At 38.2% G+C, this 16,730-nt stretch overlaps 1 protein-coding gene across 1 annotated transcript; it reads right to left on the bottom strand.

Annotated features, from left to right (window-relative positions):
- Positions 1 to 8,556: 8,556 nt before the first annotated feature.
- On the bottom strand, positions 8,557 to 16,730 carry LOC131935755 (uncharacterized). The gene is made up of 6 exons (XM_059292403.1): positions 16,612 to 16,730; positions 15,790 to 15,891; positions 13,756 to 13,938; positions 10,751 to 10,933; positions 10,352 to 10,563; positions 8,557 to 9,479 (listed from the first exon to the last, which is right to left on the bottom strand). Exons 3-6 carry the CDS (start codon positions 13,936 to 13,938, stop codon positions 8,828 to 8,830), a joined length of 1,230 nt encoding a protein of 409 aa, XP_059148386.1. The 5' UTR covers positions 15,790 to 15,891; positions 16,612 to 16,730; the 3' UTR covers positions 8,557 to 8,827.

Here is a 16,730-nt window from a genome sequence, read left to right as displayed (position 1 = left end):
TAGATATAGACACTAGGTATACAAACATATTCGGGCCACGGTAGTTTAAAAAAACAACAACTCGAGTAATCATCGATTTTGTTTATCAGAATAGAGAGATAATATAGTGACAATACCCACATTAAGAAGCTCTTGGCTGTAGTCTAGACTTATAATCACAAATCTATCTATAGGCTAGACGAGTAGATCTATCTCTAGTCTAGACTAGTAATCACAGACCTAACTCTAATCTAGACTAGTAATCACATATCTATCTCTAATCTAGACTAGTAATCACAGAACTATCTCTAGTCTAGACTAGTAGAACTATCTCTAGTCTAGACTTATAATCACAGATCTAGCTCTAGACTAGTAATTACAGATCTATCTCTAGTCTAGACTAGTAGAACTATTTCTAGTCTAGACTAGTAATCACAGACTATCTCTAGTCTAGACTAGTAATTACAGATCTATCTCTAATCTAGACTAGAAATCACAGATCTATCTGTAGTCTAGACTAGTAGACCTATCTCTAGTCTAGACTAGTAGACCTATCTCTGGTCTAGACTAGTAGATCTATCTCTAGTCTAGACTAGTAATCACAGATCTATCTCTAGACTAGTAATCACAGATCTAGCTCTCGGCTAGACTAGTAATCATCTAGATTTATTAGTCTAGACTAGTAGATCTATTTCTAGTTTAGACTTTTAATCACAGATCTATATCTAATCTACACGAGTGTTATCATCTAGATCTAGATTACGTCTAGACTAGTAATAGTCTAGATATAGCCAGTCTAGTCTAGTAATCGTCTCAACTTAGCTCTAGTCTAGACTAGTAATCGTCTAGATCTAGATCTAGCTTTAGTCTGGTTGTTTGGTACTGTGTAATGGTATGCAAGGGTCTGAATGGCGAAATATTTCATGCGTGTAACTAGGTCTATCTGACTCGGCGCCCATGGTGACTGGTTTAACGGTGCGTTTCCTTTGTTGGTGTCATGGTGTGTAGGGGTGATGGTGGTGGTGGAGGGGGGCGGGTGGGGTTGTTATGTGAAATCATATGCAATTGTTTCGTTTTTTTTTCTAAAGGACACGTCAATCTATCATGACTTATGACCTTTGAACTGGTGAGTTAAAAAAAAACTGGAAATAGAATGCATGAGAACAATAATCACGATTTTCTAATTTAGCAATGCCAATGTAGTTTATTTATTTGTTTACTTTATTTTGTTTCATTTGTTCAGACCAGTTTTAAAAGAAAAAAAAATTAATAAAAAAAAAAAAGCGAAAGGATAAAACAAGTCGCATCATATTGAATATAACAGTGCTGAAATTTTTACGTTGTAAAATGTAGGTCACTATCATGCTGGTGACCTGTGACGTAATACAAAATGGGGTTACATTGACCTCCATCTATGTCTACTTGAGACAACGTACATGCGCACTCTTCTCACTCTGTAAAAAAAAAAAAAAACAACAACACTTTCTATATCTATTTGTGTGACAGATAGAAAAGCCAGCTCTAACTTTCGTTTTGCTTTTGATTCAAGACTTACTCCCCTTTAACTCATCATAATTCCTGTTTATAAATAAACACACAGACAATCCTTCGGTGATGAGTTGACCCCAGCAGGGTTTTCCAGACCGACCCCAGTTACGTCAGAGGCGAAACGTTGGCAGAATTGAGTTTTTCCCGTCCACATTCTATCCAGTTCTGCCCGTCCATAGCGAGGTGCTATGTACAGGATGTTTTCTTGGCGACAAAGATTGAGTCATGTTGACATATTTATACACGGTATTTCCATGATCAGTTAACTCTAGAGTAATTATGACGAAACAACCAAAAAAATAACATAAGTGAAAAAAAAACCATTACATTTTTTAGGTAGTCTTATATTGTCTACCTCAGTATAATGTATGTAAGTTATAACATAGGAATCATAAATAACCAGTAGTTAGTTTTATGTTGTCTACTTTAGTCTACTGTATATAACATAGTCAGGAATCATACATAATTAGTCAGTATCCTGCATGTATAGGCAACATTCATCTACTGCACTACGTAGCATCGCATTGTTTTGACTCGTATCTAATCAAAGAAGATAGGGGTTGTCTATGAATGACGTCAGAAAACGTAGGTGTCGGGGGTGGGGAAGGGGTTGGAAATTTGTGATGAGGTGGAGGCAGAGCGGTCACTTCCGGGACGAAGTATTAATTTTACACGCACACACACACACACACACACACACTCCCACACATATATACACATATATATGTGTGTGGGGGGGTGGGGGTGGTGCACCGTTAAAACAGTCCGTGATAAAACGACCACGACAAAATGGCTCAGTAAAAAGGGCCCCGACAAAAAAGGTCCGACATATTGCCTCCTACCAAATGAGCTCCCATCATATTGACTCGCGGCATATAGGCTCGCGACAACTGGACTCCCGACATTTAAGCTCCAGACAAAGGAACTTCCGACATATTGGCTCCCGATAAATGACAAATAAGCTCACTATAAATGGGCTCACGAGATATTGGCTACCTACTTATGGGCACATGACATATTGGCTCCTTAAAAAAGGGCTCACGACATATTGGCTTCTTAAAAAATGGCTCACAACATATTGCCTCCTGACAAATGGGCTCACGAGATATTGGCTCCCTACATATGGGCTCACGAGATATGAGCTCCAGAGAAATAAACCGAATAACCACTATTGGCATAGACGTTACCATTTTTTCCAAACCACCAACCACAAGCAGTTTCTACCTCCCCTGTCCCATAACCTCTTTTTAAATGCCTGAATGGAGAACTTTTTCATGAACCAACAGCAATGCATAAACAAATCGAACTCTTAACAGCAAAGCGCAATTAATTTTAAAATTTTGATGTAGTTTTTTTTGGTAATACACATTGTCTTTATAGGATAAACATTTTGTTTTGATAATCTGCAAGCATACTGTGGAAAATTCACAGCGTGGACTTGTCTCCGCACACACTGAGTTGGAACAATCCACAACCGACTCATTATTATATGAATGGCATTATTTAATGATCCTTAAATTAAAAAAAAACTATTTCTCATAAAATATTTTAAAATAAAGCCTGCCGAACAAGAACTGCATTACTTTGTGTCATTTAAAAGTGTTGGCTAACTCTAAAGGGTATTGATAAAGGAATCCTATTGGGTTGTATCATAAACGATGAGGCCGTTTTGCCGGGAGACTTAGTCTTTACGGGAATGGTATTGATAGAAGCCCTTTTATCGGGAGCCTATATGAGAGGAGCCTATTTGTCGCTGCCCGTTTTGTCAGGGCCGTTTTGACGCCACACGGTGTTTTTGTGTGTGTGTGTGTGTGTGTGTGTGTGTGTATGTGTATGTATGTGTTTATTTTAGGACAGTGACGCCTTTTTTGAAAAATTTAAAATAAATATATAAATAAAAACATAACAAACAAAAACAAACGCTGTAAGTCAGTGATGAATAAACAAACGAATGCGTGTATATGGAGACGACTATAAAATATAGGCATCTGTTTCTTTCTGTCAGCTAATGAAAGGTGATGGCGTGGTCTTGAAGGTGTGCACATGATTGCTAACTCCAAAAGTCCCGAGTTCAGACCCCGTGCAGATCAGGTTCGTTAGCTGGGGACAACTACCCATCTAGGAGAGAAAACTAAAAATAATCCAACTGCTGCCAAAGGTTATGGATGCAAATCCAGAAAAAAAGCAGGCTGAAATCGGAGTTAACGGACCATATGGCTCAAAACATGTTGACACGTAATGCTAATAAATATGTTGGCTATCCCCTCCAATATTACCATTAAAAACAAAAAATAATGCCTTTGTAGTGCAATATAATAAAAATTGATTAGTGAATTAAAACCTGGATATGCTAAATAAAATTCTCAGAGTATGCGATGTTTTCGTCAAGTTTGACGTCATTTTAGGGACTTTCGGCGACGATATACGTGTACGGGGGTGTAAGTTTACCTAAAAGGGTCACATTTATTGAACACCTATCCCATTGTACGTAGCCAAATATTTATAAACACGGCTTATAAACATCCACTTCATGTTATCATTGCGGAGATTCCCGGTCAATAAACCCATACAGGAGAGAGATTTAGCAGCGCCATACAGTTTTGGCAGGGGACATGAAGATTTCCGATACACACACGTAATTAGACAGTTATAGATAGCATTTGTTTAAGATTTATAGATTTCCGTTCGTAGTGAATTATATTTGTTTTAGGGTACCCTCCCAAAAAGTCAAAACCCCCAAAAAACACGCACGCACGCACATACATAGCAAACACACACCCACACATAACACAAACACAGTCACAACACACACACACATAACTCAAACACACACATAACACAAACACACAAACATAACAGACACATACATACACATACATACACACACATACAACGCAAACACACACACACACATAACACAAACACACACATAACACAAACATAACACACACACATATAACACAAATACACACACTCACGACGTCCGTGGAAATAGCAAATACGTTTAAAAAAAGTTCACGATAGAGAAAGTAAAGACGGCTGGACATAGTGCTGCCCACACTTTCCCTTCTTATGCCGAGGTCACTGAAACAAGTGAACTATACTTCACCTTACCCATAGGCCTTCGAAAGTTTTGAAGGGCTATTTTATTTAAAAAAAAATACTTTCTGCCCCCCCCCCCCCCCCCCTTCCCTCTTTCTTCCACACCCAATGTGAAGTGGGAAGTTTGAGAAGGGGGTTGGGTGGAGATGGCTTTTTAGGGGGTGAGGGATGGACTAGGCTGAAGTTCGCGGAAGGGTAGGGGCGTTGTTTAATGTTGGGATCCTATTGGCCCGGGATGGGAGTAAAGGGTGTGTGATGATATTTTTTGGGCTTGTCGAATTACCACTAGATTACAAACCAATGTTTTAAAAAATTTTGAAAGTAATTATATTGTGAAAATATTGTTCTGTACCATAGTCTCATTATGGTGTTAATTTATTATATGAATAATTTAATTATTTCAGCTATTATTTGGAAAAAAAATATTTGTATAAACAAGGGAGGCAACACATTAAATATGACGAAATATATGTTTATTTAGTTACCTCCCCTAAACAAAGCTATCTGTGATAAAAAAAATTGTATGAGTAATTAAATGAACAATGAAACGGTTTGATCTCGATTGCGTGACCAGGTGTTACGCTACACGGAATATCACATTATCAATGGTGCATGATGTTTTAATGCGTGTGGTGTGGAGGGGGGTGGTATTTTCGCTTTTTCTTTTAGTCTAATACCCATGTTGTGGATACTTTTAAAAAAAATGTATATAAATCAGACAAAACTTTTTAAAATTAATCAGCAAATTTAACGTATAAAAATTAAACGATGCCATGATCACCGACAAATAAAAAGAACACAGTGTCCATTTCGGGAGCATATATTTATTTTTTGTTTTGGTGAACTAAAAGTAGGCCCTATTTTTAAAAAGAAAAGAATATTAAAGCATTCTAACTACTAAATAGTTGGTAGGGGAGATAACCACGCAAACTTATAAACATTTATTTAAGGGGACGTAAATAGTTTGAGGCTAGGGGCTGCTGACTTGATAACCTCCCCTAGATCCGCCTGTGGTGTTCACTTTGTGTCATTGGTAATTCTTACACATTTTATACGGCATGTTGCTAGACGATAGCTAACAAGTATCTTTTCCTGATGATACACATAAGTAACATTGTCTGATGATAGCTATTGTATCATTTTCTTATGATAGTCATCATTTTCGGACTGCGCTTATCATGGGGTGGAACTGTATGGCTTAGCGGTAGAGCAATAGACTGCTAACCAGAAAGTTCGAATCCGGGTTCAAGTAAGTATTATGTCCCTGAGTCCACCCAGCTCTGATGAGTTCCTAACTAATGTTAAGGAAAGTAAGGCAGCTGGGCATAGTGCTGACCACACTACCCCTTCATATGCTGAGGTCACAGAAACAGGCTAACTCTACTTCACTTATAGACCGTCTTTACTTTCTTATATGGGACGTTACAAGTCACTCTTAAAGCCACATCTCTACAATCATAAATCTCAAAGTCACAGTCAACTTTACACGCCAGCCTCGAGCTTGACTTTGAAATATATTCAAAGTCCTGGTCCTGTGACTACCCCACATGATTTGTGCACCCCCCCCCCAAACACACTCACACACACACATACACAGCTACAGTATCCAGAATTCACTAATTGTTCTGTTATTTACTCTCCTATTGTGAGCGACCCAACATCTGCCATCCACTCCGCCAGCTGTTGGCTATACTGTACAGAGGAAAATCAACAACTTCAATTTCAATGTAAACACAACTAACAGTAGACATTACGATTAGGGGTAATTCAGTCTGACGCCTCAGGCGTAAAAAGTCATTTAGCATCAAAATGTATGGTAATTCATTTACCTACAGTCGAATTAAGTTTTATCCAATAGTCTAATTACCTATTCGACAAAGGGGTCAAGGTTATTAGTCACATTAAAAGCTTGACCAATCAAACAAGGCTAGTAGTTTGTTTACGAGATTAAAAGTTCAGAAAATTCTAGAAGGAATAAATGTACTACACTACCACATTATTGAATAGCTTATCTTTCGCTTTTACTTTCTCGTATACGAAGTATTATAATCGTGCAGAAAATCGACGTTTTCGAGTCGGAAAAACATAGTTTTGCAATTTTGTCCGTATGTCTCTCTGTGTGTATGTATGTATGTGTGTATGTGTGTATGTGTGTATGTGAATTTGTATGTGAATGTGTATGTCTGTGAACAAGATAAATCGAGTAGCGTTACAGCCAGGTTGATGAAATTTCATATATAAGTATTATATAAAATGTGTAATTCTACTTTCAATTTTTCAAAAGCATATAACTTTAGTATTATTTCAGATAGATAAATGAAATTTCAAATTTAAGTAGCTGGGGACAGCCACTCTTCTAGGAGAGACAACTCCAAAATCAAACAACTGCTGCCTTGTAGTTTGTTCTTGGTTGGACAAAGGCTATGGAAGCGAATCCAAAAAGAAAAGCAGGCTAAAATCGAAGTCAATGGCCTCAATGGCGCATAACCAGTTGACACGTATCCTTAATTGTGATGGAGGCGTGGCCGAGTCGCCAAAAGCTCATGGTGGATACATTCGAAAAAAAAGTCTCGAGTTCAAACCCTCTGGCAGATAAGGCCCAATCACTTCCAACACTAAAAATTAAGAACGAAGAAGAAGAAGAAGAAGAAAGAAATGCAAGTAAAAGATCTAATTCTCTGCCTTCTGTCAAATTTTGAGTAATTTCCGTTGACCGGAAGTAGTAATTTACGCTATTTCCGATTTCTAAAAAAAACCTAATATGAATTTATAAATACTAATATTCCGCATTATTATACAGATATTGTTTGCCGTTCGCTTGGTTCGCAATTCTTTTTGTCTACGAGATTCTATTATATTTCCAAAAGTTTAAGTAATTAAAAATAAATTAAAAATCATGTGTATATCCCGAGTTGCCACCCCATTAGTGTTTTGTAAAAATATTCTAGAAAGTTTTAGGAGAGATCACTCCCGTTTTATTTATATTCCTTGTTGTGTAGCCCAATCATAGCAAGTATCCGAGCTAGCTACACCTGTTTCATATAATACAAGTTTCTTTAGACTGTACCCAAGTGTTTTAGCTTGTAGTTTGTTAGAAGAAAACCATCATCCAACACAAGAACGGAGCACAGCGCCAATGTAAGAGCCGTGGGCCACATCCGACCATTCTACGAAAAAAATACCGCTAATTTTTAGGAATAAAAAAATGTATGTGTACAGAATGTAGAGTAACTACATTTATATTTTAGATATTTTACTATTTTGAATAACAGTTAAACATAGGGTTTTTTTTTTACATAGGGTACTAACAGCAGCTTCGAGAAACTTCTCCGTTTCTTTAATACACCATAGAGGTAGTCAGTAGTTAGGCTTATAGCTTGTAATGAAATCGTCATTACAGCTGATACATTAACAGGTGTCTCAACAGGGAATGGTGGAGGTGAGGTTGATATTTACCTAGGGAATGGTCAGGGAATGGTGGAGGTGAGGTTGATATTTACCTAGGGAATGGTCAGGGAATGGTGGAGGTGAGGTTGATATTTACCTAGGGAATGATGCAGGGAATGGTGGAGATGAGGTTGATATTTACTTAGGGAATGATGCAGGGAATGTTGGAGGTGAGGTTGATATTTTCATAGGGAATGATGCAGGGAATGGTGGAGGTGAGGTTGATATTTCCTTAGGGATTGGTGCAGGGAATGGTGGGAATGTTGAAATCCTTACAGGGAGTGCTGATAGGAAGGTTGTGATGATGTTGCGTGGAATAATCACATTTATATTGACTTACATAGACCATCGCATTTGTCTTCAATAGCTTTAAAAGATAACCCTGTATTTTAATTATCCAGCAGAATTCGATTGCATAACAGAATAAACATGTTTCGAAAAAAAATACAAAATTAAACAAAAAAAACCCACAGAAATTCTTCAAAGCTACTTTAATATCTTTTAGTTACAAGTTGTGTATATTTTTCAAAACATTTTGCAATTACTCGACAAACATCTACTTTTCTGACTTCATTTGGACTGATTCAAATCTTATATTAAATATCAAATACTTTCAAATATAAGTTTATATTTTATTTTTGAAAACTTAATATTACAATGACAAATTACTACAATGATCTGATTTTATTAGAACAAATTCAAATCACGTTAAACATCAAGTAAACTCTGACGTAACTAACATATCCGGGTTTTATCTGGAGTAATAGCAGAGTTCAAGGACGACGTTGTTGAGTTGACCATCCGGGTGGTACTCGCTGAAGTACTGGTCAATGTTGCCACCGGTGTCCTCCGTGTCGAACACGACGGTCTCCGGGGTCAGCTTCATGTTGGCCACCTGCTGACACACCCCACCGAACCGGAACAGGTAGAACGGCTTCGCTGTCGGCAGGTACATTGGTTTCTCCGGCTTGCCGTCACGGCGGCAGCAGTAGTAGATTCTGGAATCGGCGCCAAACGCCGCCGTGGGGATGAACCCGCCGTACCGCCCAGAGTACAGCGTGTTCTCTTCGTCCCAGAAAATGCTGCCGTCGTGGAACCCCGGCGGGCAGACGCCGGCGTACATCATAATGCAATAGGAGCCATTGGGCCAGTTCGGTCCCTGGTGTGCCCCTACTATGCTACAGAAGCTCAGGACGATGAAGTTGTTGTTGCCTGTCTTCAGCTGGTAGGGTTTCTTCAAGTGGGCGTTGGCCGTGATGTTGTCCTGGTTCTGGGGTGACGTGGACTCGGTGTGGAACTGCCGGTAGCCGTCGGTCTTCCAGTCCAGGAAGGAGAAGCCCATGCTAGGGCAGCCGGTTTCCGGTTGGAGGAGGCTGAAGTACCACTCCGGCCAAACGGTGCTCCTGGTGACAATACATTGGAGGTTTAGTAGGTTTAGTAGGTTTAGTAAGTTTAGTAGGTTTAGTAGGTTTAGTAGGTTTAGTAGGTTTAGTAGGTTTAGTAGGTTTAGTAGGTTTAGTAGGTTTAGTAAGTTTAGTAGGTTTAGTAGGTTTAGTAGGTTTAGTAGGTTTAGAGTGTATGAACTCAATTAGGGGAAAGTAAAGGAGGATGGGCATAGCGCTGACCAAACTATCTCTTCATATGTCGAAGTCAAAGAAACAGGTAAACTCTACTTCACTTGCCCCATGGACCGTCAGGTTCGTAAAGGGAACTTTATTCATTTTACTTTAACAGTGTACGCTTAAGAAACTTCTTTAATGCGTGCTTAGCATTTGGTTAGAAACAACACACAATATATGTTCTTTAAACATGCAAGTCCAATTTGAAGAAGACGTAATTAGATTTAAGAACGTGTACTCAGCTGCCCATTAAATGTGACGTTTTGAGCTTCGTCAAGTGTTGTGCTTGTGAATAAACTCACTCAGAAAACTTCTAGATCTAGTAGACATTTGAATGTTCTAACACTCAAATTTGTTCTCAACGTAAAATGTGGAGTTTGGCCCCAAAAGCTTGAGGTCTGATAGTTTTACTCGTGACCTACACTTGTTTACCTGAGGTCTGAGAGTCACAGGTTTTACCTGTGACCTACACTTGTTTACCTGAGGTCTGAGAGTCACAGGTTTTACCTGTGACCTACACTTGTTTACCTGAGGTCTGAGACCTACAGGTTTTACCTGTGACCTATATGTTTGATCTGTGACCTACATGTGTTACCTGTGATCTACATGTTTTACAAGTGACCTACATATTTGACCTGTGACCTAGACGTGTTTACCTGAGCAGCTGATCCCCATCCAGACCACCCAGCCCCCCGTCCCCGCCGATGTTGTAGTTGTTGGTGGTGGCGGTGACAGATTGTTGAATCTCGTTGAGTTTCTTGTCGTATTTGTTCTCTAGCGTGGAGACCATGTCAGCACACCCGCACTCCTCATAATCTTCTTTGAACTGAGATGAGACGGTCACAGTCGCTTCCCCTCTTGCAGTTCCCTGCAGTTGATCATATCGTTTAAAACAATTTTTATTTTTTTAATGAAATATTCATATTAAAGAAAGCTTAATTAATATAAAATAAATTTTAAAATATGGAATAACCATTATTGCAGTTTTAAATATATTTTTGTCACATTTTCTCATTAAAATATATATTTTTTAAAGAATCAAACAGAGTACTTGCCCCTGCTTTAGTCTGGCCGTTGACGACACATCTGAACTTGCCGTCTGCTACACCAACCGTCACCTGCACGGTGGAGGCCGAGCCACTGGAGGCGGCCATCTTGACGCTTCTTGACGTCAGGAGTTTGCTGAACTCTAAGGGACTTCCTTTGGTGTACTTAAGTAGTAGCTGGTAGTTGTCGGCCTGTAGGAAGGTATCGCAAGTTTTGTTTTACAAGGCAGAAGGCGGATTGTACATAAATAATTGGAGTATTGTTCATTACAATTCTAATTTTAGTTGTTTTGGACAGAGTTTCTTGCAGGCAAAATGAAATTTATATAATTTATATAGAAAATATATACTTTTAACAGTGTCCGCCCCCCCCCCCCCCGACGAAAGTCTACTGCCCCCCCCCCCCCGAAAATTTCAAGTGCCCCCCCCCCCCCCCCCCCGGAGAAAAAAGTCTGGAAGAAACACTGGTTTTCGATATAGTAATGTGGATTAGTAAAGTGGATTAGTTAGCAGAGGCGTAGCGACCCTTCCCGGCGCCCGGGGCGAACTTTCAGTTTGGCGCCCCCCCCCAATATATATATATATATATATATATATATATATATATATATATATATATATATATATATATATATATATGTATATATATATATATATATGTCTGTATGTATGTGTGTGTATGTGTGTGCGACGGTCCGGTAAAAAATTAGTAATTACGCAGTATGAATGTCGTTCCCTAAAACTTTAACTCCCCTTAAAATGCATTATCCTTTAGAAAATGACGATCAGTAATGTCAGAAAAAAAATTGGCGAAGATGCTAATTCGTTTAGGACAGTCTTTTTATGTTTTATCTTTGGAACAGTCTCTGTTTTGATATAGTACATACTTGGATTATAAGTTTGTTAGATTAAGGTCATACAATTGACATGCAATAGCAAATTATTGTTCACATTGGAATACGATATGGGTATTTCGTTGACTGGTTAATTGTATACTGAAACAAGCTAGAGGAAACAAATTGGAATCCAACGGACCCAACAGTTCGAAGTCTTGGATTTAACAGATGTGCGCTGCCTTCTCGCTCATAGTCAACAACTAATTCAGAACTAATTGTACTGGTTAAAGAAGCAGTAATAACCAGTTTAATAACAGTGGCACCGCAATAAAATACGTATTAACATTCTAAGTCGATATGGAATTCAAATGCATTGTCAAAAAAATTCAATCAGGATCTATAGCTAAATATAATGTATCTTTTACTGTATGGCTCATAGCTAGGTTAAAGACAGTGGAGAAAGAAAAAGTGGTGGTTAGGACACAATATGAGAAAGACAAAAAATAACATCATTATGCAGATGCTTGAATGAAGTCCATGGGGTAAGAGGAAGACAAAAAGACTAAACAAGTCCAGAAGGAAATCGTTTGAAATAGAGAAGGAGGAGGCTTGATTTTTAGGGTTCGAACTTCATAAAAAAACAAATGAGTTGACGAAGTGTTGCCTACGCCGATGTCCCTTATGAAGCCGAAACGAATAAAAAGAAGAAAATCAAAAGAGCTTAGAACAGTGGGTTCCATAGAACCCGAGAGGTTTGGTAATTCGGTCTCAGGGCATCCGCGGAGGTCAAGCCACACACCTGACTCATAGGATTCACGATCAGATTTTGTCAATGTGGGCGGTAAAACTATTAAGAAGGGTTCGGTGAAGGCGCATATGAAACTGGTGGGGTTCGGTACCTCCAAAAGTTAAGAACCACTGCTTTAGGGTGTATTTTGCAGAAGGTGCAAGCTTATTTGATCTACTTTTGGTCGTGTCTTTAGAACAATTTCGATAATAGTAGGCATATATTATAATTTTAAATTTTAACAGTTAGTTTGACCAAAGTGTTATGAAAAAAGGAATTAAAAATGATCTATTCAGTACAATATACTAATTTTCTTCTCTTTTAAAAATTTGGCAAAAAGTGTCGCTTTCCACCACCCGCCCCGACAGACTGCTATTTTACTGATCGGATAGCGATACAAAAATCCGTGATATTTATTTCTCTTTAATTAAGTGATCCCATGTAATGCAATCAAGTAAAAGTATCTGATCTCTCACATTGAAGTTGAGAGAATCGTAAGAATCGTACTAAGAATTAGTAGCGTTATTACTTAGCAAAACTGGGTAGTGAAATCGTACATTAAGTGTTAATACAATTGATTTCTTTTCTAAGTGTTAAAAGAGTTATCTAATACAAATCCTGCGGTATTTGTTGGTGAAAAAGCGCTCCCCCCCCCTCATCTTGGACATAAATGCTAGAGCGGATTTCAAACGTTACTAACTTTTTTTTAATGTTACACAATCGTAAAATACGCTTTAGTGCAATGGGTTTCTTTTCTGAGTGATATCGGTTATTTATTCCTTATTCCGGTGTGATAATTTTCCGAATTTAGTCTTCGAAAAAGCGCCCCCCCCCCCCCATCTATGAAAGCTGGAGAGCGGTTTTTCCGGTCAGTGTTTTTTAAGGATATACGTTTTACAGTTACACAGTCAAGGTAGAAAACAGTTAAATCAGTATGCAAAGGCTCTCAGCCGTTACATTTCTTTACTTTGACTGTTTATAATTCAAAACTGCAGCTTAAAATGAGCTTTTAAAATTTATTTCTACTCCTTTTGGCGCCCCCCTAGGGTCGGCGTCCGGGGCGGCCGCCCTCCCCGCCCTCCCCTAGCTACGCCTCTGTTAGTTAGGTGGATTAGTAAGGTGGATTAGTATGATTATTTATGACGGGGTTCTTGCTTTTTGTGACGTCTTCGTACGATACACGTTTGGGGAAGGTTGTCATCATTTGATACCCCCTTCACTGCGCTGTATAAATATGTCGATATAAAAGAGTTATTTACAATACAAATAAACCATTTGAATGTATAGAAGTAAAGGAGCTCATACATGTAGCGTACACAGTATAAAACACACAGTCAAAGGGAGATAAATTAAAACTAGCCTCACCACTTTTACCAACAGCTGAGACTTACCGAGTTTTCTTTCTCGATGACGAGGCTGGAGATGGAGTAGAGAGTACCGGTACCAGACACGGCACATGTTAGAGACACGGCGCCATCTTGGGGGGTGGCATCAAACGTGATACCTGACGACTGCGCATGTACGGAAGTCGCAGCTAGGTAGACCACACATTGGGCCACTACAAGCCAATTCATCTGGTCAATAAAAACATTCATTATGTCAATTGTTTGGACGTCTAATCTGATTGAACTTTTAAAATATGTCACCGAAAATCTAATGATTTCGTTGACGTTAAGACAGCTAAAATTCAATTTTTAAAGTAAAGTATAAGTTCCACTTTAAGACCTAAAGATCCATATTGCAGACACGCTTTAGATGTTTATTGACATCGGCGTATGAAAGGATGCTGTGGACTGCATTATGCCCAGTCGCATTTACATCCCCTAAAGTGAGTCAGGTACCCATTAGAGCTGGATGGACTCAGAGAAATCCTACATATACTCGTCCGTGATCCGAATTCGTGACTTTCGGGTTGACAACGAGCGCTCTACCACTCGACCACGCCGTCCCCAAAATGTATATTAAACTTTCTGGTTAGAAATCATTCTCTTTGTTGCTGTATTTCCCCAGTTAAGATTATTTAAGATTTTAGAGAAGGTACCGCGATTTAATCAACGTCAGTGTTCAGCCACACATAAATCTATGTTGTTTTGTTAACATCACACATCGGCCACACATAAATCTATGTTGTTTTGTTAACATCACACATCGGCCACACATAAATCTATGTTGTTTTGTTAACATCAGACATCGGCCACACATAAATCTATGTTGTTTTGTTAACATCAGACAGGCACACATAAATCTATGTTGTTTTGTTAACATCAGACAGGCACACATAAATCTATGTTGTTTTGTTAACATCACACATCGGCCACACATAAATCTATGTTGTTTTGTTAACATCAGACATCGGCCGCACATAAATCTATGTTGTTTTGTTAACATCAGACATCGGCCACACATAAATCTATGTTGTTTTGTTAACATCAGACATCGGCCACACATAAATCTATGTTGTTTTGTTAACATCAGACATCGGCCACACATAAATCTATGTTGTTTTGTTAACATCAGACATCGGCCACACATAAATCTATGTTGTTTTGTTAACATCAGACATCGGCCACACATAAATCTATGTTGTTTTGTTGACATCAGACATCGGCCACACATAAATCTATGTTGTTTTGTTGACATCAGACATCGGCCACACATAAATCTATGTTGTTTTGTTGACATCAGACATCGGCCACACATAAATCTATGTTGTTTTGTTAACATCAGACATCGGCCACACATAAATCTATGTTGTTTTGTTAACATCAGACATCGGCCGCACATAAATCTATGTTGTTTTGTTAACATCAGGCATCTGCTACACATAAATCTATGTTGTTTTGTTAACATCACACATCGGCCTCACATAAATCTATGTTGTTTTGTAACAAAACAGTAATCTTTACGAGAGTTGGGATCAATCTCCAAAATTTTATCATATCTCTTGACAGAAGACCAGTACCGTTTATTATAATGAAGTTCATTGTCTATCTAGTTACGGAAAAACTCTACGGAAAAACTTTACGGAAGAACTCACGGAAAAACTCTACGGAAAAACTTTTTTTGGACGGCAATAAAACGCCATATTTTAATATTTACTATGATGCCAACTCAAAAGGTTATCACGAGTTTCCTTGTTCAGCAAAAAGTAAAATGGAACAAAATCTTTTCAAGTTATAACTTTTTGATTTGACGCAAAAGTAAATAAATATAATACAAGACGTCATGAAAGATTAAAGCATCAATCACATTCAAATAAATTGTGCAAGATAGATTGACTAAGCTAATCCAATTTTGTAAACTGCTTAATAGAACATGTTGCGCAGATCTAAAATAAAGAAAACCGTCAATATAAGCGATGATAGATTTCACTATTTACCGTCGCGGTAAAATAAAGTAGTTGACAAGAATGTTGCGGTACTTACTCTTTCAGCTGTGCTGATGTCCCGACAGAGTTGCCGCTAAAAGATGAACGAAGAGGGACAATTTTCCTGGCATATATACACTGTGGCCGCTTGGTTGTGAAACTACCAGAGATAATTAAAAACTCATTACTGTCTCATCCTCATTAGTTCCAGCCTTGTGACCGGAAATAAATATGCGCAACTGGGTCTTTGATGAAAGAATTTTAAACACGTTTGAGTTGTTGTCAGGACAACGACAGATGTTGCGATCTCATCGACAAAGATGAAGCTGAATTTGGGTGATTTGTTTCATTTCGCTCGGTAAAAGTTTAATGTTTTGTTTTGTTGCAAAACACGTCCAGAAAATTTTGTAAATTTAAAACGGGTGTGTAATACTTTAGGCAAAACTTTGTGGAAACTAAAACAGTATTATTGTTGTGCAATATAGAAAAGTTTATTATTGTAAACTAAAATATGTTATTTTTACTGTTACTGTTACTGTAACAGTTACTGCTGATGCTACTGTGCCTGTTGCTGTTGTAACACATATGGTTAACAGCTAAAGGGGGATAAAAATATGAAGTTTTTATTCATTGTAGCCCTAAAACAAATGTAAAATAAAAAAGTTACATTCAGGACAACACCACGTGTAAGCTACAATATACACGGGTACAATAAATTATGTTTTCGGCCAGTACACAGTACTGCCAACAAGTACCAATAAGTAGTACTACAAAATAAATACTTAATTTAATACATCACCCTAACTAGTGTGCACATGCAGCACTAGCAGGAATACATAAATAAGTATTTTAACAAACATAATTTAAATATCTACACTACCTTCATTAGGTCTACATCTTGGTCCACAGACAGCAGCCTTGCGTGTGCGACACGGCTAGGCACATGTCACATGACATGGAACACAGGTAATTTCGCTCACAAAAGCATAAAAAAAAACG

The sequence above is a fragment of the Physella acuta genome, unplaced genomic scaffold, assembly GCF_028476545.2.
Source record: "Physella acuta isolate Inbredline_101_S28 unplaced genomic scaffold, ASM2847654v3 ptg000013l, whole genome shotgun sequence".
Lineage (NCBI taxonomy): Eukaryota > Metazoa > Mollusca > Gastropoda > Physidae > Physella > Physella acuta.
The sequence above is the reverse complement of the archived record's forward strand: the minus strand, read 5'-3'. Positions and strand labels throughout refer to the sequence as shown.

Bases quoted from the DNA above. Each gene is read 5' to 3' on its own strand.
- LOC131935755 (XM_059292403.1), bottom strand. From the start codon at position 13,938: ATGAATTGGCTTGTAGTGGCCCAATGTGTGGTCTACCTAGCTGCGACT. The intron at 10,934-13,755 runs GTAAGTCTCAGC...ACCTTCCTACAG, and splicing joins TCATCGAGAAAGAAAACTCG to GCCGACAACTACCAGCTACT. The intron at 10,564-10,750 runs GCAAGTACTCTG...GATCAACTGCAG, and splicing joins ACGGCCAGACTAAAGCAGGG to GGAACTGCAAGAGGGGAAGC.